The 24,683-nt window shown below is 31.6% G+C and overlaps 1 protein-coding gene across 1 annotated transcript; it reads right to left on the bottom strand.

Annotated features, from left to right (window-relative positions):
• Positions 1 to 1,324: 1,324 nt before the first annotated feature.
• LOC145329673 (uncharacterized) lies at positions 1,325 to 22,819 on the bottom strand. The gene is made up of 24 exons (XM_080174025.1): positions 22,729 to 22,819; positions 22,337 to 22,442; positions 22,061 to 22,118; positions 18,739 to 18,785; positions 18,318 to 18,397; positions 18,132 to 18,200; positions 17,772 to 17,858; positions 17,148 to 17,204; positions 16,507 to 16,544; positions 16,154 to 16,225; positions 15,584 to 15,704; positions 15,169 to 15,237; positions 14,374 to 14,544; positions 12,814 to 12,898; positions 9,367 to 9,458; positions 8,883 to 8,957; positions 6,344 to 6,460; positions 5,330 to 5,454; positions 4,717 to 4,797; positions 4,156 to 4,249; positions 3,788 to 3,875; positions 3,285 to 3,378; positions 2,548 to 2,619; positions 1,325 to 1,911 (listed from the first exon to the last, which is right to left on the bottom strand). Exons 1-24 carry the CDS (start codon positions 22,798 to 22,800, stop codon positions 1,872 to 1,874), a joined length of 2,010 nt encoding a protein of 669 aa, XP_080030151.1. The 5' UTR covers positions 22,801 to 22,819; the 3' UTR covers positions 1,325 to 1,871.
• Between the last annotated feature and the right edge of the window lie 1,864 nt (positions 22,820 to 24,683).

The raw sequence follows: 24,683 nt of genomic DNA, 5'->3' as shown, positions 1-24,683 counted from the left end.
AATGTACCTTTATATCATATGTACCTTTATGTCAAATGTATCTTTATGTGAAACGTTTTTATGTGAAGTGTACCTTTATGGCAAATGTACCTTTATGGCAAATGTTTTTATGTAAAATGTACCTTTATGTGAAGTGATTTTATGCCAAATGTTTTATGTGAAATGAATTTATGTCAAATGATATTATGTCAAATATTACTGATCCTAAATTAAATGGCGTTCAGTTAAAATCCTTTATTTTCCAGGTGGGTCATAAAAAAACGAGCCATAAGGTGCCACCTCAAGTATGTACATCATGTCTCATTAGAGCTATTGATTTTTACCTCATCCTCACCAAGTATGGCAGGTGTCCCAAATTAAGTCAATGTAATAATAAATGGTGCTCTCCGTAGAGGAGCTTGGAATAAGGGTTGTACTGATGTTATGTACGTGATTACAGAGTATCCAAACTACACAACACACCTTATCTCCCCTCTTACACAACTAAGGGGGAAATTCCGTAAATGTATTAAGGGTTGGGATGTGTCATTGTTCATCATAAACTTGCAAAATAAAGGATTTTGGCTGCATATGAAACATACTAAAGGCGGCAGACAAAAATTTACTACTTAATTGCGTTGAAACAAAGCTGATGTTCTTATTTATATTGAATATATACATAACTATATCTTATAGCAATATTCATAAAAATTTTGATAATATAATATTCTGATTCTAATTGCTAAAGTAAAAGCATCACAAAATCGTAGGACGGACCTTTTTTATCACATTTAATAATATCTTGGTCAATTATAATGGAAGAATGTTTTTTTTCATATAGATTTTGCTAAATCTAATTATTTAATTACACGGTAACCATATCTTCATAAATTAAAATTTATATCCAAAAATGCTTTAAAGGGGGGGGGGGCGAAAGTGACACTTTTTGAAACCAAAACTAAAAGTCAACTAAAAAAAGAGTTAAAGGTCTGAGATTTTGCATGGCAGTTGCTTTATAAGGGTACAATATGGAACTGTGAAGAAACGGCGGCGCAACCGCCGAAAACCGCCAAAAAAGGCAAAAAAAATTCGGCGGGAAACGGCGGTTATCGGCGGTTGCGCCGCCGTTTCTTCACAGTTCCATATTGTACCCCTATAAAGCAACTGCCATGCAAAATCTCAGACCTGTAACTCTTTTTTTAGTTGAGTTCCTTTGTTGACTTTTAGTTTTGGTTTCAAAAAGTGTCACTTTCGCCCCCCCCCCCCCCCCTTTTGTAAAATTCTAAAAACATTGATTTTTGGTGAGATATTTTTAAAATTGATTTTAATTATTTAAATCAGTCTCTTTTGATATTTCTTTTATTGGCAACTAAAATATTAATTTCTCATAATTAAAAATAAGTTAAAAGCCACTAGGTAATAATAAAGCTAAATAAATACTTCAAGAAAATCAAACTTCATTCATATAAATCTATCTAGGTGTGACATACCAGTGAAATACATTATTTACAAGCTAAACTCACAGTAATTAGCTACCTATTAGTCTTTCTGTTTATTTAACTTATCTAACTAAAACCTAGCTGCCTACTCATAAAATTATCCTTTTCTAACACTATCTTATTGAACTAGCCGCTTAAATCTAACCCGAGTTTTATCCATTTATCTAGATACTAACAATCTGAGAGTCTGCAAGGAAATGGTAATGGAAAAGGTATATACTTTTCTATTCGCCAATCCATGAATATTTACATACCAATGCCATACTAATAAAAATAAAATAACATACATGTTTTATACTATACATTACAATAGTGTCATGGAATTAAAATAATAATTTCTGTTAAACTGAAACTAAATTGTTATATGTTTGTTCTAGTGACTTGATTTTGAGATCAATGAATTTTGTCTTCTTCTACTGGAGTTCCGTGGACCCTAAAAATATGAAAAATTAGGTTTTTAACAAAAAAAAAGATAAAACAAGTAAGGTTTAACCCATCAATTATCATCTTTTACTGCAGGGGTGTATATTCTGCACAAGATTTATTTTTTTTCCCCTGCTACAAAATTTCTTATTTTCTTCCCCCCCTAGTTTTTTCTCACCAAGTAGGGGGAAAATAAAAAAATATTTAAAGAACTCTATATTTTATTTATTTCATCCCTCCTAGCACACATTTTTAAAAGTTTTTTCACCAAGGAGGGGGGGAAATGGAAAAAATGTTTTCAGTTTTCTTAATTTTTACATATTTTTCCCCTCCAACCAACTATTTTTTATTCCCCCCCCCCCCCCCTGAGCAGGGGATCCCATGTAGAATATACACCCCTTTTTTTAGACTTGAACTCTACAGACTAAAAGTAATACAGTAAAGTAATGCAAAATCTTGGTACTAAATGAAATGAAAGTGTCCATTATTTTTTAATCATAAAATATTTACCAAAAATTATTTAAGTTGTACTGTACTACATCGGAGCTACTAATATAAGGCATTATCTAAAATCAATTTTTATTCTCTAAATTACACAAAAGCCTACCTATTAAGTTAATAAACATTCGATAAGTGAAACATTTACCTGAATCTATAAAGGCAGGTATATTCTGGATGTCCATGGTTTGATAGAATATTTAGCTCTACGGTATCTAACCTGAAAAAAGGAACGGCTTTAGTTTTGTTAATTGTAGCATCTTGACTATCTAAAAATGGTATTTTGTTATTTTATATATGTAAGGAAGTGAATAAGATTGTGAGAATAAAATATAAACTCTATGTTTAATGTTTATGTCAATTGAAAAAGAAAACAGGAGTGTGGGAATGTGGTGACTCGTAACACGACATACCAGCAATTTTATTTTGGGAGCTACTCCCTTAGTTTTAGAGATAATTGGGTAAAATAAAATCTTTTTGGTTGAGACAATTATAAATAACCCAAAATTTTGGTATCCCCGCCATTTTTATTTAATTTTTTTAATGACCAACCTAAATATATTATACCCAGTTATCTCTAAAACTAAGTGAGTAACACACAAAATAAAATTGCTGGTATTTCGTGTTACGAGTCACCACATGACATTTCCCCTTTTTTTTTGAAAGATATCAAAACTTGGGGTAATAATTGACTCAATCAAAACAATTTTACCAAATTGTCTCAAAAACTAAGGGAGAAGCACCAAAAATTAAATTACTAGTATGTCATGTTACGAGTCACCATATCTCCCTTTTTATATTTCTAGGATTGTCTAAATGTACAAAACACTTGGTATATTTTGCAGGCAATCTAAACTAATTCTGTTGCTATTTAAAAAATCTTACTTATGATTTGATTGAATATGAAATGTTTGAACAGGATCTCCAGTCTTCTCATAAGTAAAATTACCCAACGGGATAAGGTTATCGCCTTCAACACCTTCAAAAATTCAAATATTTCATATTTTAGTTAAAGTCAAAACAACTGCAATAAATACGAATATCTCACTGACACCCATGCACATTCACATTACACAAATAAGAAAAATATAATAGGAGAGGTCTCAGAGCAGGAAAGTAGTCCGTACTAGTATAAAAATAAGAAGAGATTTACTTTTCTTATGAAACTACATAGAAATTCCGTTAAAGAATTTCCTAATAGTAAAAGACAATGAATAAAATAAATAATCTACTGTTGGTTTGACAATTTATTCAATAGTATTTAGATATTTTTATTTTTTTAAAAATATATTTGTCTTTAGGTAATCAAAACTATTTTGAATTTTGTTTATACTATACCGGTAATCACAAAAATAATTTTAAAACAAAAAGTCAAAAATGTAACAAACCTGATAGCTGCATAGTTCTGGGAGCAGATGAGGTTTGTCCATCAGGAGTTGATAACAGTGAAATGTGCTCAATTGATACAGCATTTACCTAAAAAAATATTATTAGCCATTAGGTAGTTACTTACTGGAATAAAAACCGGTATTACATCGTATTAAAGACAATTAGAATTGAGAATAAAATAAGATTAGGTCTGGATTAAGATTGTTTTTTTTTCATTAAAATAAAAGACATTTACTAAAAGATTATTTTAAAGTAAGAACCTTTGCCACGTATTTGAGAAGATATTTTAACTGCTAACAAATAAAAGACCTAACAGCATCAAAAATAACAAATAAAAGTCCTAAGATAAAATAAATAAAAATCTTACCACAATAGAAGCTGAGAGTTTGACCACAACAGCTCCAGTGGATCCTCTGAAGGCCCAGCACTGTCCAGGTGCCATACCTGGCTGAAGGATGGTTCTGATATAATCAACATTCAATAAAATTATTTTTCAAAATCTTGTAATAAACGTCATGGTGTTAAACTTTCTAAATTTTTACCATAAACTCAAATAATTTCTTTTGATTATAATGTTTTAATTAAATAACCATCGTTGACTAGTTCTAAATTGGGAAAAAGTTAGGTAGATAATATTTTCTGCAAATCCAGGGACTTATCATAGACATTTTGGAATTTCTAAATATTTAAACGGACTTTCTTGTGATGATTATAGAGTTGCTATGCTTTCTAATTTGTAGCCAACTGTTACAAGAATCATTACACAAAGTTTGTAATCGATTGGACAATTCTAACATGTCTAAATTACCTGTTACGTACAAACGGATGTAAAGAATTAAATAAAGTACAATCAAATAATAAGAAAATATCTTTAAAGAATACATTTTAATAAAAGAAAGTTTTTTTTGAAATATTAATGAATGTATGCCTTGGATTATTAGACTCCCACCAGATGGGAACACCCATAACTGACAACACAGCACTACTCCCCTCATAATTCTCTGTACATCTAGGAATAATAAGATACTTGTTATTTTATGTACCAGTGAAAATATTATTACATTCTTATATGCAATTACGTAGGTAGTTTTTTTATTAACATGAAAAAGAATAAAAACCTTAACTGACAAAGCACAATCCTAATTCTAATAATATTTTGTTTAAAAAGCATTAAAAAAAAATAATTTTGCTAGGTACCTAACAAATTATCTAGATATTATTTATATATGAACATGAACAAGGATCTTATAGAAACATAAAATAAAACCAACTTTGTAATTAGAACTTTCTAGAATGGCTTCGAAACCGATTAATATCCGCTGGATTAGAAACGGTTCTGAGCCATACTGAAAAATCATGTAAATTTCCCACGCATAATAGAGTAAAAACCTATAAACTCAATACCAGTTTAGTTTTCCCCAGACCTTAGGCCCCTGGGGGCCAACAACTAAACTAGAATGGTTCATTAGAAACTAACATCATCCGTTCAATGTTTACTACCTATCATCTAGCTAGTATTAAAAGTTTGCTGGTGTTATTACCTTGTACTGACAATACTGCCACCAGCTGACTCCAGGGCAAAGTCGAATAAACCGGTTTTGTCTGCGTCATATTTGTCAAGAGCTGCCTTAACAATCTTCATCACATAATCACTCTGTATAACATTCTGAAAAATTAAAATCAGAAACAGAAGAATTAAATATAATTTTTTATAATGGACTAGTATGACAATAAAACAAGGATGACAACATCCATAAAAGCGAAGCACTGAAACGGTAGGACAAACGGACATTAACACTTGTATAGTATCTGAACTGAAAAATCGGAACATAAATGTCGTATCAAAATTGTAGGTAAATTTGTTGAAAAACTGCTTAAAAACAGGATAATGTTTATGGACATACTTACATTTTTGGACTTGATTATAGAGTTGCTTCGCTTATAATATTGTTCTTTGTTGTCCCAGGAATCAATATACCAAAAATCAGATCAAACGGATAATTAAAACACTTGAAAATTTGTTGTTAAAAAAGTAGAAAAATCAACATGTTTAAAATGGACGTACGGACATTCTGGTAATGATTATAGAGTTGCTACGCTTTCTAAATTGTACCCAACTACTACAGGAATCATCATGCAAAGTTTGAAATCGATAGGACAATTCTAACATGCCTAAATTAACGAATAAAAGCTATCTATCTCGGACGGACGGACGGACGAACGGACGGACCGAACCTAATTATAGAAAAGCTTCGCTTTTAAAAAGGAATAAATAATAAGAGTAAACATTTTTTTGAAAATATGGGATTGATAAACGTCCAGGTAAGGGGGGGCCGGGGGGAGAGGGGTTCATCAAGGGGTGATTACCCCCTCAACCTTTGAAACTCATTATTAACCATCCACCCAAATTTTAAAAAATATATTAGATTACTTCCTTCCAACATTTTACCCCCCTCAAAAAACGTCCCTTAAGGCATTTATAGATTTCATATTAAAAGATTTTACTCTATTACACTAATAAAACCTAATTTAAGAAATAAAATTTGAAAAAATACCTCTGATTCAGAATTATTAGACACAGCTAAGACTTGTTCAGACTCAAGTTGGATAGACTTTGCTCTGGAGATAAGATTATCCATCCTGGCAGTCATAGAATCTGTCTCCGCCTTCACCTGAAATAAAAAATTTTCATCCAGAATTCATGAGAAAGAAAAACGATCATACCTATTATTTATTGGCTCCTAATCATCCAGAAATAATGCATACCTAGTTATTCATCGCTTTGTATTATAGACAGATTTCAGAGAACATTAAACGATAACAAAACTTGTATTTATATTAGGTATGATTTTTATTTTATTATTTGTAGAAAATTGTTTACAATACGATATGATATATACATTTTCAGCTCTCCACCGGTTTTAATCCAGTGGATATCAAACAAACCTTTTTTCTTTGATAAGCATTTATTTCATCACATTATATACATGTTTTGTCTAAACTCAACAGAAAGCTCTACATTAGGTAATTTCAAAAAAAAAAAAATTTTGGTCGCGGTTCAAATACCTGTTCTATACACAAAAATAAGCAATACTATGAATTTTTTTGTTCTATCTTGATTCTAAGTGGTAGAAGGTAAAATCAAGATTTTTCGAAAATACGCGAAGAATGAATCTTTAAACCTGAACATTAAGGTTATCGGTTACCGGTCTTTAGGCTTTCCTAAGGGCACCGGTTTGTCATTTTAGACCATAAGTTCAAACGGTAACTGCCTTTTATTTGCCTTGCCATTTCTAAAAAGATATAGAACGCCTTTCTGGCTCATCTGTGGTCTGAGATCTGAAAAATTTGTCAAACCAAGGATCCCTTTGTACTCTAAAGTCATGTATCGAGAACTGAAAAACATCGAAGTTTCAACCTAGTTTTTAAGACAATAACTCTAAAATTGGCCACAGATGAGCTAGAAAAATGATCTTTAGCATTTTAGTAATGGCATTGGATTCTACTAGGAGGTACCATTTGAACATATATTCTGAAACGACATGAAAGGTGGCATTAAAGTCGAGAACTGAAAATATTTTAAGATTCTTGGATTTTGGTAATTATTGGGTTAGTATATTGGCCATAGAATCAGTTCTAAGTGTCCAAATCACTTCCAAAGGTGTTTTTGTTGTCAGGGTAATATGCTTGGTCAGATATTTTACCTTAGACCAATAAAACTGACCCTCTAATGACTTGACTTGGCGATATGGTATGACCTCCCTGTAAAAGGAAGCGTTTTACAGCAATTCTTACAAAAAAAACCGAAAATGGCAAATTTTTGAAAATTTTTATCAAACAAGGATGACAACAACCATAAAAGCGAAGCTCCAAACTGGTAGGACAAATGAACATGAACACTTATTGAGTGTCAGAATTGAATAAGCAGAATACAAATAAATAAGTTGAAAAAAATAGTACATTGTTTCAAAACTGCTTAAATACAGGATACTGTTTAAGGACATACTTAAATTTTTAGAACTTGATTATAGACATTTTTTACTTATATAATTGTACCTTGTTGTAATAGGAATCAGTATTCCAAAAATCAGATGAAAGGGATATTTATATCATATAAAAATGGATATTCGGAAATTTTGGTAGCATTTGATTTATAGAGTTGCTACGCTTCCTAAATCATACTTTACTGTTATATGAATCATTATGTCTAAATTAACTGTCTTGGAAAGATGGACAGTCGGACCGACCCTAATTTTTGCAAGACTTTTGCCCTTCTGGTGTAAGCTGGGTGAGAAATAGACTTTCAGCCCTTAAAGTTTTCTCTTTGTTATGATAATAGCTCTCTATAGACACATAAACAACAAAGATTTGTCTACTGTCTTTAGCTCTCTAGGCAGACCTGGCTAAGTCAAAACTTGGATTTTGAAGGCGAAGGTGAAACATTGAAATTTTTTTGGTTACCCGTCTTCAGGGTACGAATTTTAGACTAGGCATCCTTTAATGTTATCTCCTACTTACAATAAGACCTTTCTCAAACACCATTCTAGCCCAACTCTAGCGGGATAATAGCACCTGTGCCAGCAGGCAGGTTGAAAGATGGACTTTTCGAGCTCCATGGTTTCAATTATTTAATGGAGCCTTGGTAACACTTTTTTCAGATCTCAGCTCACAGAAGGGCCAGAAAGACGCTCTTTAGTTTTTTAGAAATGGCAAGAAGAATGAAAGGCAGTTGCAATTTGAACTTATAGTCTAAAATTACTTTAAGTTGCCTTTAGGGCAGCCCAAAGACGGGTAACCAAAAACCTTGATGTTTTAGATAATTCGCGTATTGGTAAAAAAAATGCAAAATCACCTTCTACCACTAAGAATGCTTCTAGAAAGCTAAATTTGCATATATAAGCTTATATTTATGCATAGAACAGGTATTTGTACCGCGACCTTTGATTTTCTTCATTTGGTTACATTATGAAATTACCTACTCTACATATTATCACTTCCAACTTTCATAAAAATACTTCACTATAACAAACTTGACTTAACTTAATTGCTGGTTTTGACCAAAATGTCCATAAAATAGTGAAAATAATTAAGTACCTTTCGTGAGATATCCTCCTTCAGATTATCTAGCTGTTGTTTAATATCCTGGCGGCTAGAGTCAATGTCTTCCCTGTTATTTTTTGTGTTCATTAGATACGTTTAAAATTCTGTTGCATAAAGTAAGGGTCTTTTGCTAGAAGCTTAAGATCTCAATAACTACTGAACTGATTGAATTATCTATTTAAGGTAAGCTTCTTATAGGTCCCGTATTGGTTATAGGCTATTTCATTTTCAGATTTTAGTATTGGAATGGTTTTAAGCTATTTTTCTAATTAATTAACATCTCCAATGAAGATTAACAACATTACCACTTTTGTAAACCAAAATTAATTTTCTAACAATTTGGACACAACCAATCAAAATTAAATAAAAAGTTTCCAAAGTATTTAAAGTTACCATTAAGTTAACGCGGCTATAAAACTTTGAGTACCATTGATTTACAGTCACCCTTCCCTTCTTGTATAGAATGAACTTTGTTCCTTGTGGCGTAAATAGCAGATGCAGCCTCCAAAACATTGCTGGACACGTTGGAAAATATTTGTTCTAGTCTTGTCTCCAACTCAGCCTTTATATCTAAAATAATAAATTATTTTAATTAAAACTTATGTATCTAAATCAAAGTACAATTAAACAATCCAAAATAAGGGATTATTAGTCAGGGAACAGACAATGGGCGATATATTGATTAACATCCCCAACACGGGTAGGCTAAAAAAATTCCAGGTTTTTGAAAATACCCATTTAAGCGGATTGCACAGCCTTAAAGTCACATGTCTTGATATACTGGAAAAGGTAAAAATCAAATTTTCTATTGGGGGCTTTTTGAGAAAATCCGCAAAATATTTTTTTTTCATTTTCACCTAAAATCCTCTAAAAATAAGGTAAAAAATGTTAGGGTAGGCTTTTTAAAACTGTTATTGCTCAGCCCATAGTTATCCTAAAAAAATGTTAGACATACCAATGAAAAGCTTATCTCCTCTAGTTTTCAAAATGGCAAACATTTTTAATGTGCATTGTATTGTTTTGTATCTATGTTACTAAATGTAAAAAGTATCATCAATTACATTAACATGTATATGTACACTATGTGTACTTTGGGTCTTTTAATTGAATTTTGATTGGTTGGTTCCAAACTATCAGCGTTAAAATTTTTCTATTATAAATTTAATCTACATAGGGGTTAATTATGGGGATTTACATTAATATAATTTTCATTGTCTTATCCATTAATATCACTAAAAATTCCTAATTGTGCATGAAAATGAGCTGCGCCTGTTTACGGACCAAGGCATTCCCCCTGTACTATTGCTATTATTGTCAAGTGCCAGACATAGCAGCAGTGGATATTAGGTTGGGTCAATTTTGGACATTTTTAAAAGCGAAGCTTTTCTATAATTAGGGTCGGTCCGTCCGTACGTCCGTCCGTCCGTCACGGATAGCTATTTTTGTTGATTTAGACATGTTAGAATTGTCCTACCGATTTCAAATTTTGCATGGTGATTCCTGTAATAGTTAGGTACAAGTTAGAAAGCGTAGCAACTCTATAATCATTACCAGAATGTCTGTACGTCCATTTTAAACATGTTAATTTTTTTTTACATTTTTAACAACAAATTTGTATTTGACCTAATTATCCGATTGGTCTGATTTTTGATATACTGATTCCTGGGACAACAAAGTACAATATTATAAGCGAAGCAACTCTATAATCAAGTTTTAAAAATGTAAGTATGTCCATAATCATTATCCTGTATCAAGCAGTTTTTTAACAAATTTACTTACAATTTTGCTTTGACTCTTATACATTCGCATTTTGATTATTCAGTTCTGACATTATACAAATGTTAATGTCCGTTTGTCGTACCGTTTCAGAGCTTCGCTTTTATGGATGTTGTCATCCTTGTTTTTCTGAGACCAAAGTGGGGATCTGCAAATTATTTTTATGAGTATAATACACCTTTGGATGATTTAAAATTTATCTTAAAACCGCTGACGACCTAGTGGATATTATTACTGGGGAAAATTTGTTTCGGTATTTTTGTAAAGGTTAGGTTAGGTTAAGAATGTACAAATAAGCTCCCCCGGAAGGGTTGATTATTAAAACCTTTAAGATGGTTTAAATGGGCTATGTTAGGTTAAGAAAGGGATAATGAAATAAGCCCCCCGCAGGCGTTAGGCATTTGAAAAACCTAAAAGATATTTCTAAATAGGTTAGGTTAGGAATATAATATACAAATAAGCCCCCCACAGGGGTTAGGCAGTTGATGAGGTATTTCTACTTGGTAAGAACTTCGCTCTGATCATAAAGAAATCAAAACAAAATCTTTTTTTTTCTTTTTTATGACATCTGCTAATTAACTCACTTTGTCCATTTGTCCCTCCATTATCTTCATGTTTCGCTTTTACAGATGTTTTCATCCTAGTCTTTATTTAAAAATCACATAGGTGCAGTTCATTGACCTTACTGGTAAATTTTCTAAACAGGCCATAGAAGATTTGCACTCTTCTCGCTAACTGTTGATCAGATCAGGTTCTCCTTTAGCGGGTAGCTTCTCATAGGTCATGGGAAGGTTTATAATTCTTTTGAAGGAGGGTACAACCACCCCCCAAGAGAAATTGCCCCTAGAAATCTAACCTAACCTTTGCAAAAATACCTAAACAAATTTTCCCTGTCATAATATCCACTGTTGCTATGCCTGGCGCTTGACAATAATAGCAATAGTACAGGGGGAATGCCTTGGTCCGTAAACAGGCGCAGCTCATTTTCATGCACAATTAGGAATTTTTAGTGATATTAATGGATAAGACAATGAAAATTATATTAATGTAAATCCCCATAATTAACCCCTATGTAGATTAAATTTATAATAGAAAAATTTTAACGCTGATAGTTTGGAACCAACCAATCAAAATTCAATTAAAAGACCCAAAGTTCTTAAGCCTATGAATAAGATAAAGTGGTTATAAAACATTGGGTACCAGTGTAATTTAATGTACAATGTCCCCTCTCTGGATTTTGGAGGGGAGGGGGGGGGGACATTTGGTTGTTTATTACACTAGTCCACAAATAAAATAAGGTTTTTTTTTTATTCGGTAAATTAAGTTGAGTGTTCAAACATTTCAACCACAAATATTAATATACATAAGAGGTAATCATCATTGGAGAATGAGATGTACATCAATTTTTCAGGCATTGTCTATCCCTTTAGATCCCTGGAGTCTTGGCCTTTCAATCAATTTAGGTTTTTAGCTAGAGGAATGGAGGGGGGGGGGGGTGCACAATCAAACCATGCACATATACATGTTAATGTAATTGATGATACTTTTTACATTTAGTAACATAGATACAAAACAATACAATTCACGTTAAAAATGTTTGCCATTTTGAAAACTAGAGGAGATAAGCTTTCCATTGGTATGTCTAACATTTTTTTAGGATAACTATGGGCTGAGCAATAACAGTTTTAAAAAGCCTACCCTAACATTTTTTACCTTATTTTTAGAGGATTTTAGGTGAAAATGAAAAAAAAATATTTTGCGGATTTTCTCAAAAAGCCCCCAATAGAAAATTTGATTTTTACCTTTTCTAGTATACCAAGACATGTGACTTTAAGGCTGTGCAATCCGCTTAAATGGGTATTTTCAAAAACCTGGAATTTTTTTAGCCTACCCGTGCCAATGATAATACACAAAATTACCCCTTTTGTAAATTACAGTTAGAGGTTGAAACATTTGGACACTCAAATAATTGAACCAGCCAATCAAAATTAAATAAAAGTACCCAAAATTGTTAAGGCAACGAATAAGAAAACGTTATTTTAAGACGTTGGGACTAGTGTAATAAATAGCCCAGTTAAAAGCAGTTTAGGAGACAGATCAAAAACAGGTTATAGGGTAGCTTCACCACAAACTCTACAACGAAAGTTACCTGGTTTGTGATTGCAACAAGTTTGAATCTCAGATCTAACATCTGGCAGTTGACTTTCTAGGGATGACAGCCGCGAACGAAGAGCCTGCAAGAAATATATATAAGTACAATATTTCTGTTAAAGTATTCCTGTTGCAGGTTTGAGGCCAGGACCGGCAAGCTTCTACCCATCTACCACGACCGTTTTATCATATTTATTATACTGCTGATTTGATATTATGTTTATCATGTTATGTTTGTGCCATAAGGAAAAAGGATAAGAGGATGAATACTCACCCCTTTTTCATGGTAAAATACTACTTCCCCATCCCTAAATTTAGAAGCAGACGAAAATCAAAAGCCGCCCAGGGCTTTTTGTAAGTCAATCATAAATAATAATGTGAATAAAAATAAAAGCAATATTTAGCTAACAGCCGTGGGCGGTCAGAATCAGCTGAATGTTCATTATGAAAAAAATTTCCCCCTTTTTAGAAATCGAAGGATTCATCTTTTATGAACAAATTTTTTTAAATAAAAATAAAATTCTATGTAATTTTTAATTAAAACATTAAAACGAAAATATCTAATCTAATATTCTTGCCCTAAATATGGAAATAGTAAAAAGTAAAAAAACATTTTTTTAATAATTTTTAATCCTCCCATTTGAAAAGTAGTGGAATAGCAATAAATTTTAGCGCGGCAACAGCGCTGAATAGGCCTCTAGGCCCACTGCCTATTTTCGTCTTCTAGTTGCTTCGATTCCTCTCTTTTATTTTTTTCTCTATGGTTTGTGCTATTATTGATTATGATCACATATACCTAAATGCCAATAAAACAAGATCATGTCATTTGTAGTTATTCAATGCATATTATCTTTTACAGATGAGGTTTTAGTTTAGTATTAAGAATGTGTATTTATGTTTCAATATAATAGCAATGCTTGATAAGAATGGCGGAAAAGTTTGGTGTCGTTGATATATGATTTACCAAATAGGCTAGTTCCCAAAACAGCCGGTTTTTACTCTTTTAACAATTTCTATTTTTAATATAACTAAATAGTAGTTTCAAGATTTCAATGTTTAATGCATAAGTAGTAAAAAGTTTTTGCTTGCATTTTGACAAGAAACAAAAATGATATGACGAAAGAGAGACAATTTTCCGCATGAATTTCACAATAGCCGGTTTTTACTCTTTTAACAATTTCTATTTTTAATAAAACTAAAAAGTAGTTTCAAGATTTCAATGTTTAATGCATAAGTAGTAAAAAGTTTTTGCTTGCATTTTGACAAGAAACAAAAATGATATGATGAAAGAGAGACAAATTTCCGCATGAATTTCACGACATAAAATAAAATGAAATGACACTAGGTCTTACTAGAAGGTATCTAGTATTATTAAAACAATAATTTTTTACATTCACATATTTTTCTAGTTTTTTTTTCCAAAGAGGGGGAACATGTTTTTAATTACCTAGGTACCCATTATTTTTTCCCCATTTTTTTCATTTTTCGCCCTCCCTTATATTTCCACCCCTTTTAGCAGGGATCCCGTGCAGAATATATACACCCCTGAATAACTAACCTGAAGTTGAGAGTTAATAAGACTGAACTGTGCATCATCAGCTGCGCCACTGCCTCCAACTGATCCTGTCTGATCCAGGTCAAGTAGCCTGGCCTCCAGAGATGCCAGCTCTAAGGACATGGCCTCCAAGCGCTGTCCGGTGACTTGGTTTACTTCAGATTCTTTAGAAGCCTAGATAGGAAAACAAAAACATGAACGAATGTTTTAAAAATTCAAATATTTATAGATCAAGTTCTGAAATTTTTTTTGTTGATTTAATGAGAAAAAATCTGTTAACAATATAGACAATATTTTTTTTTTGTGTGTGTGTAGCCATTGTTTCTTAGAGTTTGGACCTAATTAGTCATGGAGAAGAACGAGACACTTTTGTATAGCCACTAGGGCTATCAAGCTCCACGCTCAAGTACATTATGCCTTGACCCGCTGTTTCAAGGGAGCTACTCTTTATTACCTCACCCTCGCTGAGTATGGCAGGTGTCCCAAATTAAGTCACCGTAATGAATGACGCTCTCCGCAGAGAAGCTTGGGATAAGGGTTGTACAAATAATATGTACGGGACTATTAAGTATCCAAACTACTCAATAATCCCACTTCTTACACAACCAGGGTAAGTTGCGTGAACGTATTCAACTGAGAAATTCGAGTTGCCACATGGGGACTTGAACTTGAACTATAATCACCGTAACTCAGTGTGCTACCACTGAGATACGACGCCCCTTACAATATTTTTGTACAATAAAATGCTGAAATACAAATTACATTTTATCTAAAAAATTACAATAGGTATTGCTTTACCTTTTCAGATTCAATCTTGAGGGATTCTTTGACTAGATCAATTTCTTCTCGGATATGATTCATTATTCTGTTTAAATTAAGCAGTTATTATTTATAAAATAATAAAATACAACACATACAATTTCACATACTTTTCAGGGTGCTTAAATAATAATTCATTCTGTCCATTTTTTTTTACAATTTCTCGTTGAATGAATGTGAAAAATATTCTTTGCAGTTGCTTTTTGTATATGTGATTGTGAAATGCCTATACTTTGAGAATATTTTTAAAAGTGGAATATTATTATAGAATTTATCTCCAAACGCTTTAGTACAAAACTAAGAAACAAGTTCCATCACTTCGCATACAAATTTCTTTGTTTATTGATCAAAACGAAGATTTAGAAGGTAGGCTAAATATAATGCTTTAATTCCTTTGGTCTAGTTGTGATGTTCTTTGTTGCATGATGTCCACTTGTTCCTGGATTGCCTGATGGAGCCTGGATTCCAGGTTTTTCTCTTTCTCCAGGGACACTTCTTCCACTAAGGCATTAAACCTTCAAAATGAAAAAATATATTTATTAAGTAGGTCCTATCTTAACTGATTTTATCTAAAAATATACCAAGACTGGTAAAAAAGTAGTGTTATTTAGTTTAATTGGACAATTTATGAATGCTTTACATAAAAGTGTCTAGTGAGTACTGAAATCACTTAGTTTTTGATTAATTGAAAACATTGGGAGGGGGAAGTTTACTTTCCTATACCTAACCTCTACGTGTGGGACGTGGGTCCTAACCCAGCGGGGCTTCACATTATCCAATATAACCTGACCAAAAGTAATAAATAAACTAAAAAAAAATTTATTCCCCACTTATTTTCAATTTAGTTTTAAAAAAAGGGGATGGGTTTCTATGCTCGATTGGACATATCGAGGGAAACCTCCCATTTGTGTTTGCAATTCTTCCTTTTTTATAGCTTATCATTAAGAATTCAGTGCAAACCTACCTTGAACTATGCAGTAATTTTTGAACTAGAGTATCATAGTCCACTTGACCAGCTGGTAAAACCTCATTTCGGCTAAATAATATTAATAAGTTTAAATACTTAAGTTCTACTGTTTCAGTTATTAGTACAAATGTTAATCAGTTTATATAATAGCTGAAAATATTAAATTCACTCAAAATTGATTAATTTACAAATTCAATTTTAAGAGAAAGATTTTCATAATGGTTTTTGATTTATTTTCGCCAAGTTTAACTTATCTATCAGTATCTAACCATGCTTTGCTGCAATTGGGCGTTATCGTTCTTTTTTACCAAGAACGAAAACGTCTAAGATTTCCATAAGAATAACCCTACCTGGTAAAAATATCAGGTACAGAAATAAGTAACAACCTGTATAGAAATACAATCATGATTTTTCCTATGAATTAAAATTTTTTAAAGACAACTTTTTAGAAAGTAAAAAGGGGGGAGGCGGTTGTGACACTTTTTGAAACCCAAACTAAAAGTCACAGGAAATCAACTAAAAAAAAAGAGTTGCAGCACTGAAATTTGGTATGGCAGTTGCTTTAAAGAGGTGCAATGTGGAACTCTGAAGAAACGGCGGCGGAACCGCCTATTTTTTTTTGGTGGGAAACGGTGGTAGCGGCAGTTTCACCATCTTTTTTTTTCACAGTTCCCCATTGTACCTCTTTTTTTAAAGTTGAATTCCTGTAGTTTCGGTTTCAATAAGTGTCACAACCGCCCCCTCCCTTTAGAATAAGGTGAAAAGTTTTAAAAACTACAGTTTAAACGGTAGGTAAGCTTAGCATTGGCCCTTGACAAGTAAGTTGACTTCATCGAAAAGACTTATAGACCAATAAATAAAAATATTCACTTGCTCATTTTCCTTTAATTTTTTTATAATGTCATTTAAGACAGGTACCAGCATGAAAAGAAGATGCGCTTAATCAAAAATTTGTATTTAAGCAACTATTTAAAGATCATAATTGTTTCCTAAGATTTGTGAGCACACTTCCAGTGGTAACAAATATAATGTTCTCGTTTCTAATAACCTAGAATATATTGATATATAAGTGAAACATTTGTGAGTCTATACAAACAACAGGCTATGAAGAGAGATGAATTGCACCTGTTTTATTCTATTACAAGCGAATGCGCCCCTAGCATTTGGAGCTCTATAATCGAAGCGGCAGGGTAGGGCAGCAAAATAGCCCAAAGCCATATTGGTGACTTTGTGAATCTAAAACTAAAATAGCCTAAAACGATCACAGGACTTTGTTTAAGTGGATAACACAATTGATTTAGAAATCATAGAAATTTTATACTTCAAACAAAAAAAAACCTATTAGGTATTTTATATAATAGGATTATTTCTATCACGCGTTTGACATGTCTACAGTTTTTCAAAGTCATCAATCATTGCACGGTTATGGTCTACTCTCGACTCTAACTCAATGTTATTAATAATCAGCTCACAATACATTTTATTAGTATAGATTAGGTACCTATCCTATATATTCAATTTTTCTAACAGATAAATTAACTTCTAAACATTTACCTAATGGGGTCCTTTAGTAATGTATAAAAAAGTTACCTAAATAAATTACCTATGTACTTACCGAGAATAAAAGAATAATAAAAACTAGAATAGCACAGACAAACTTCAATACTGAACTCCAGGATATCGTGTTCAACAATTCTTTCACCTAAAATAACTTAATTGTGATACAGGTGGTAATTGCTTAGGTTTTATTTTCAAGTTTTATGTAGTGGAAAATATAGAGTTTGTGACTATGAAAGAAAACTTGACCGCAAAAGTATCAAACATATAAACGATCATTTTCTATTGAGACGTTCAAGTTTCGTATAATAAGAAATGATACCTATACAGAAGATAAATATTTTTATGTCAAGTATGAACATATTACACAAGTCTTTCGTTTAATTAATAGAAATAACAATAAATAAAGTTTCCTTACCTCAGATTTTCTAGGCATTCTTGCTGACCTGAGAAACAGCCCGGCTTTAGTAATAAATCCATTAACCCTATTTTACATCACATTCATTATTATTTATAGGTATCATATAAACAACATTGGGAATTTTAATTAGGTAATATTTTAAACAAAGTTGCACTAAAAATACATTTGAATGTAAATGTTCCTGTTTGGTAACTGGTCACGGAATTTATCAAAGACATCTATGACGTCAACTGAATTGGTTTTCTGTAGGGAAGGGAGAGGATCTGAAAATATTTGTATAAAATGGGTATATTTATTTATGGATGATTTGAGTAGGTTTATTCATTTATGAATTCTAATGTTTCGAGCCTTGCCGCAACATTAGATTAATAAATTCTTATTTTTCTTTTATAATAAAACTAATACCTATTGAATTATTATGAAAGCAGGACTTAAATCTTATTCCTTCATTAATATCATACCTTACCAGTCTGCTATTGTAATTAATCCTATGCATAGGAAATCAGTAGATTTCACAAACTTAATTTCGTTGTTTAAAATCTGTTTAATTGGAATCAATTTTGACTTGACTTGACTTGACTTGAAAGGAATCAATTTTGCTCACCTTTATCATTTAGATCTTCATCATCTGATTGGTAATCTAATCTCACTCTAAAATAAGGTTTATGTCAATGAAAGATGGTTTCACCAAAATTATTACAGTAAAAAATTATGCTTTTAGAAGATTCAAGACTCGTCTTTTTAATTCTTTCTGCCTCATAAAGAAATAAAGCATTTATCGATTGATTTTCTCAGGTAATATTACGTAAAAATTCAAACCTTTTTCCTACTTTAAAAACAATAAAGGGATTATGGAAAGAAAGGGGGGGGGGGGTAAAATGTGGTGACTCGTCACACGATATACCAGCAATTTTATTTTGGGTGCTACTCCCTTAGTTTTAGAGATAATTGGATGAAATCTTTTGGGCTGGGTCACTAATTACCCAAACTATTGGTATCTTTCAAAAAAAAAACGGCGGCGGGACCGCCGCTCTCGCCGCCCGCCGCCGTTTTCCGCCGCCACCAAAAAAATTTTTTTATTGCATTTCTCGCCGAATTAGGCAATTTGGAATCATTTGAGACCATGTTATTTTTTCAAAAATTTTTCCCCCTACAAGCAACCCTGCGGGGGGACTTGGTCATTTTTTTCAAATTCTCGTTTATCAAGGTATATCTTAAATACAGTGCTACTCCTGTGCTTTTAAAGATATTGAAACAAAATCTTTTTAGGTAGGTCAGTAAAAAATATTTGAATAAAAAATGGCAGAGGTACCACCGCTCCCGCCGTCCGCCGCCGTTTTCCGCCGCCACCAGAAAAATTTTTTTTATTGCATTATTGCATATCTTCAAAATCACAGGAAAATTACTGTATTTAAATATACCTTGATAAACGAGAATTTGAAAAAAATGACTAAGTCCCCCCGCAGGGTTGCTTTTAAGGGGAAAAATTTTTGAAAAAAATAACATGGTCACAAATGATTCCAAATTGCCTAATTCGGCGAGAAATACAATAAAAAATTTTTTTTTTGGTGGCGGTGGAAAACGGCGGTGGCGGCGGAAAACGGCGGTGGCGGCGGAAAACGGCGGCGGACGGCGGGAGCGGCGGTCCCGCCGCCGTTTTCTTAATTCAAATATTTTTTACTTACCAACCTAAAAAGATTTTGTTTCAATATCTTTAAAAGCACAGGAGTAGCACTGTATTTAAGATATACCTTGATAAACGAGAATTTGAAAAAAATGACTAAGTCCCCAGGGTTGCTTGTAAGGGGAAAAATTTTTGAAAAAAATAACATGGTCTCAAATGATTCCAAATTGCCTAATTCGGCGAGAAATGCAATAAAAAAAATTTTTGGTGGCGGCGGAAAACGGCGGCGGGCGGCGAGAGCGGCGGTCCCGCCGCCGTTTTTTTTGAAAGATACCAATAGTTGGGGTAATTAGTGACCCAGCCCAAAACATTTCATCCAATTATCTCTAAAACTAAGGGAGTAGCACCCAAAATAAAATTGCTGGTATGTCGTGTGACGAGTCACGACATTTTACACCCCCCCCCCCTTTTTCCACGGTAGATTTACTACTTATTCTAGCCCCTGCGGGGGGCTCTAACCACAATGGCATAGACTCAAAATAAAGTATTACCACACTTTACCAATAAACTGTAAACAAATATGATAAATATACAAGCAAAATAACAAGTTAATGTTGAGATTCAAATCCTTCTCGTCCCTTCTTAAGCATAAAATGAATTTGAAAATTTTTAATTTAGATTTTAATTTCCTTATAAGGATATTGTTTTTATATGTCGTCTTTATGACAGGTAAATATTTTATGAATATATTTCTTAAATTATATATATAAAAAAAACATTGTACGATAATATCAAATTAAATCAAAAGTATTTCAATTTGTTTTGTTTTTTTGGTGCTAAAATCATCCCTGACTTGAATGAGAGAAAAAATTTGTTTTGATTAAAATTGCAGAAAGAACATATCATTAAAATACACAATAGTCTCTTTGTGAGTTTAAATTTATAACATTATTTTTTGTTAATGAATTAATGAAAAAATATTTGTTTAAAATTTGACTTAATGGCATCTCGTATAATATACTTTACATTCTATCTTAAAAATAAATCTGTAAGACATATATGTTTAGATATCTGTAAACCACCAATTTATGACTATTGAAATTTGATCAACTGATAGGTTTTAATACTAGATGTTTTTTAAGTAGCGCAGCTACTCTAAATCTAGAGAATAAATCTAATTTTGCTTAGAATTTACTTTTAGGTGTTTTAAACATGGTAAATTAAAGATTTTATTTTGATAATTAATATTTTAAAACAATATCTTCTATAAACTGTGAGGAAGTTTGATAAAATTACGTTTATTTTGCAAGCTTGATTGAAAATACTTCATTATTTTTATAATTCTGACAAAATAGATTTTCTGTTTAAATAAATAACATAGCCACAAAAAGGTTTAAGTAGTTATTGAAATATTTTATTACTATTCTTGCTAATAAAATATTCGTTAACTATGTTTAAATTGCATTTTTAAAATAGACAAGAAAAATATCCTACTTAAATGGTAATTTTATGAAGTTATCTTAAACCTTTTCCAAAAGTTTGTTTTATAAAACTATTTTATTTTCCATTAATTTTATTGATTATATAGGTTAAAAATATCAAAAGTATTTTTTAAAGGCTACAGATTAATTTTGATTAATTCCGATTTTTTATTTTTCCAATTTGTTTCAAATCTAAAAGAATATGCATGTCTTTTCAAAGAATAGATTATATAAAAAACAAAATTAAACATATTCAGGCTATCAAAAAGCAAAAAATATTCTTTTTTACCATTAAATCGCAAATTTTTAAAATCATTAAATTTTAAGCTTATTTTGCATGGAAACACATTTTTTCAGTTATTTTTTCTCAACAATGGATCTTAAATGATTATTACTAAAAACTTTTATGAAAATGTTATTAACCAAAACTTCAAATAAAGGAAATAATTGCCGTTTGCGAAAATGTGTGCAAAAAGTTGCCAATATCTTGTTAGAAGGGACTTAATGGATTTTAATTCTTACTACTTACAACTTAGTGGACTATAAACTATTAGAAAAGTATCACTTTAAGGTGAAACTTTGAGGGTCAACTTTTTTTCTTTTAAAATTCGCAGTGTAACCCTGCTGGGCAATCAATAAGATTTACCTAACCTAAAATAACCTATCAAAAGTTACTAAGAAAATGCGACGAAACCCACTACTTCGTGTTCTTTCCATGATCCCAAGAAAGATTAAATGATGATTACCAACCCCCCATCCCTCACCCAAGTTAGCGTGCTTGTAGGCAATAGTATAGTGCTAAATATAAAAAGAATCATTACTTTGGGTTCATTTCTAGTCTTCGCTTTGCCGTCGATACTTCATCTTCTATTATACTTTCTAAAATGTAAATAAATAAAATATTTAAAATCTTTGAAAAATCACAGAAGACATTTGTTATGAAAGATCTCTGGAACTAAAGGATCTATTGGCTTTTAAGGGCGTAAGACAATATCTTCTCTAATGCATATTAGCTGGCATATATTTATTTAACTTTATCTTGATCAATATTATTAAAGTTTTTTATTAAGTAATAAATAGATAAATGAGACACTTACCGAATGGATGAGAATCTTTGAGTACTCTAGATTTGGATCTTGACCTGGTTTGTGAAGTTTTTATGGACCTCTGGCTGTACGGAGAATAGTCTGCTACAGGGGATTCCTACAACAATAATTATAGTGAGACACGATCAAAAATAACAAGAACTACCTAACCTTTTACAACTATTGAAACATGGAACTTTCTTTCCGTAAAATAATGTTATCCTTTCACATGAATACAGCATCGAAGTAACTTTATAGTTTATTTTTGAATGTATGACGTTTCGCTTTTATTGATGTTGTGATTCAAGTTCTTAGTTATTATTTGAGACTTCCATATTATTATAAAGCAGCTGGACATCTAAATATATTGAAGGTTTTAACAATTCAAAGGACTGTGTGCTTACCCTTATTCTATCTGATCGACGTGGTGTTATACTTGACGTCTGAAGCTGCCGTTTGGGTCGAGTATTTGACATTTTATCTAAAAAATAAATTTTAATGTTCAGGAGTACAAATCGCAATCTTTCTTATTTTTAAAATGTTTCAAAAATAATAATAGGTATTATTAAGAACAACAGATCTATAGTATAGATGTATGTACACTGTACAGATAATTACCTCCCTTTTTTTTCAAAGACCTCTTTCGTCAGCTTCTAAATTATTTTCTGCTACTTGGCAATGTTAATATAAGCGATACCATTGGTTGATTTTTAATGACCCAATAGAAAGGTTGCACGAGACGGTTGCGATGGGGAGATACAGTTGTTAACCCTTTCTCCTTCTAGTGTTATACTCTAATATATATTAGACCATAAAATATATCATAATTCTTAAGATGACAATTATTTAGTTTTGGTTTAACCAGGCAGATGCAGGGATGGGAATATAGCCGCTAAATAAATCTTCTCCAAGTAAATAATTTACCCTAACTTAAATTCACTGAAATAATACATAAAAAATCTGATTGCTCAATAATAATTCTTTAAAAATTAGAAAACTACTAAAGGAATATTACAAAAATGACAATAAATTTATAACTAGTCATTTCTTTGTTAGTCATAATAAAAGGTTAATCATACGTATATAACGTTGGTTATTTCAAAACCATTATGCAATAATACATATTTATAATATGTAGAAATACGTAAAAAGGTATTACAACATTGAGTGACACAAAATATTGTTATATGTCAATAAATTGAATGGTTAATTGTTTTATAAAACTAGTTAATTTTAAATTCTTATCTTTTGACGGTTAATTATAAATAAGAAAAAACGGTTAAAACACTTCTATTGCAAAAAAAATGAGAAACACGAACATTTTGTTTATTGATTGATTGCGCATTTATTATGATTTTCTCAAATGCCGCGTAGTTTCTCAAAAAGTGAAGCTTAGAATTTAATTGATTTTGAGGATAAAAATGAAAGAATTGTGCATTCAAAAATGTTTTTTTTTGGGTCTATATACTAATTACAGTAAAATGATATCATCACAATTTCTCACGATTTAGGAGACATCGCGAAATAAAGTAAGAAACCTATAAAAGTTTACAATCAAACCTATGCATTGAAATATTCATCATATTTTTTCTATTGTTTTATCATTGACTTTCTGTTTATTACTGACAAAATTGTGAAAAGAGGAGGTGTCTTCTTTTGCATTTTGACGATAATTGGATGTTTCACTACCAGGGCTACTTTCTCCATTTCCCAAAAATACCCATTTGTTAAAAAAAACACAATGATAACCACAAACACATTACGAAACGAGTGTAAATATGTTAAAATGCCAAAAAAAGTTTATAGGTATTTGTTTTTATTAATATAAATTATAAAAATTTAATTCTTAACATCATTTTTACATCCCAACTTTTTGGAAAGATGCGATTAATCTCTACAATTCATCAAATCAGAAAGCAAAAAAGACACATTAAATATATAATTAAGATTTTTCAAAAACAGACTTTTGTATGTAATATTTTCTGATTTGTTTTTCTTTACAGGGCGATTAGGAATGAAAACCTTAGTTTTTGAAATATATATTTGTCATGTACAAAGATGTTAGGTTAATACAGTAGCCTGGGGTTGAGATCGATCAATAGCTTTAATTTAAAACCATTCGTTTAAATTATTATCATGTAGCTACAATTCTAAATAGAATTTCATAATTATAGTTTTTCATAATTACTAGTCAAACTTTCCTCTGAAGACCCCAGGGAGGAGGGGGGATTAAACAGACCCTGGAGCCATTGATCTGATGGGGTGATATAGATTTAAGCAATAGGAGGTATTCAGCCTGAGCAATGATCTTTCCCTTGTAGACACACGGACGTACGGAGACCATGATTTATAGAGTAGA

Source organism: Acartia tonsa, chromosome 10, assembly GCF_053477335.1.
Source record: "Acartia tonsa isolate MP-2025a chromosome 10, ASM5347733v1, whole genome shotgun sequence".
NCBI classification, from domain to species: Eukaryota; Metazoa; Arthropoda; class Copepoda; order Calanoida; family Acartiidae; genus Acartia; species Acartia tonsa.
Note: the sequence above shows the minus strand (reverse complement) of the source record. Positions and strands in the feature narration are given on the sequence as shown.

Coding starts and splice junctions, on each gene's coding strand:
- LOC145329673 (XM_080174025.1), bottom strand. CDS start 22,800: ATGTCAAATACTCGACCCAAACGGCAGCTTCAGACGTCAAGTATAACA. Junction 16,545..17,147: donor GAAGTGTGCTCACAAATCTT/AGGAAACAATTA, acceptor GTATTTCTATAC/AGGTTGTTACTTATTTCTGT. Junction 8,958..9,366: donor CATCTGCTATTTACGCCACA/AGGAACAAAGTT, acceptor ACAAAAAATAAC/AGGGAAGACATTGACTCTAG.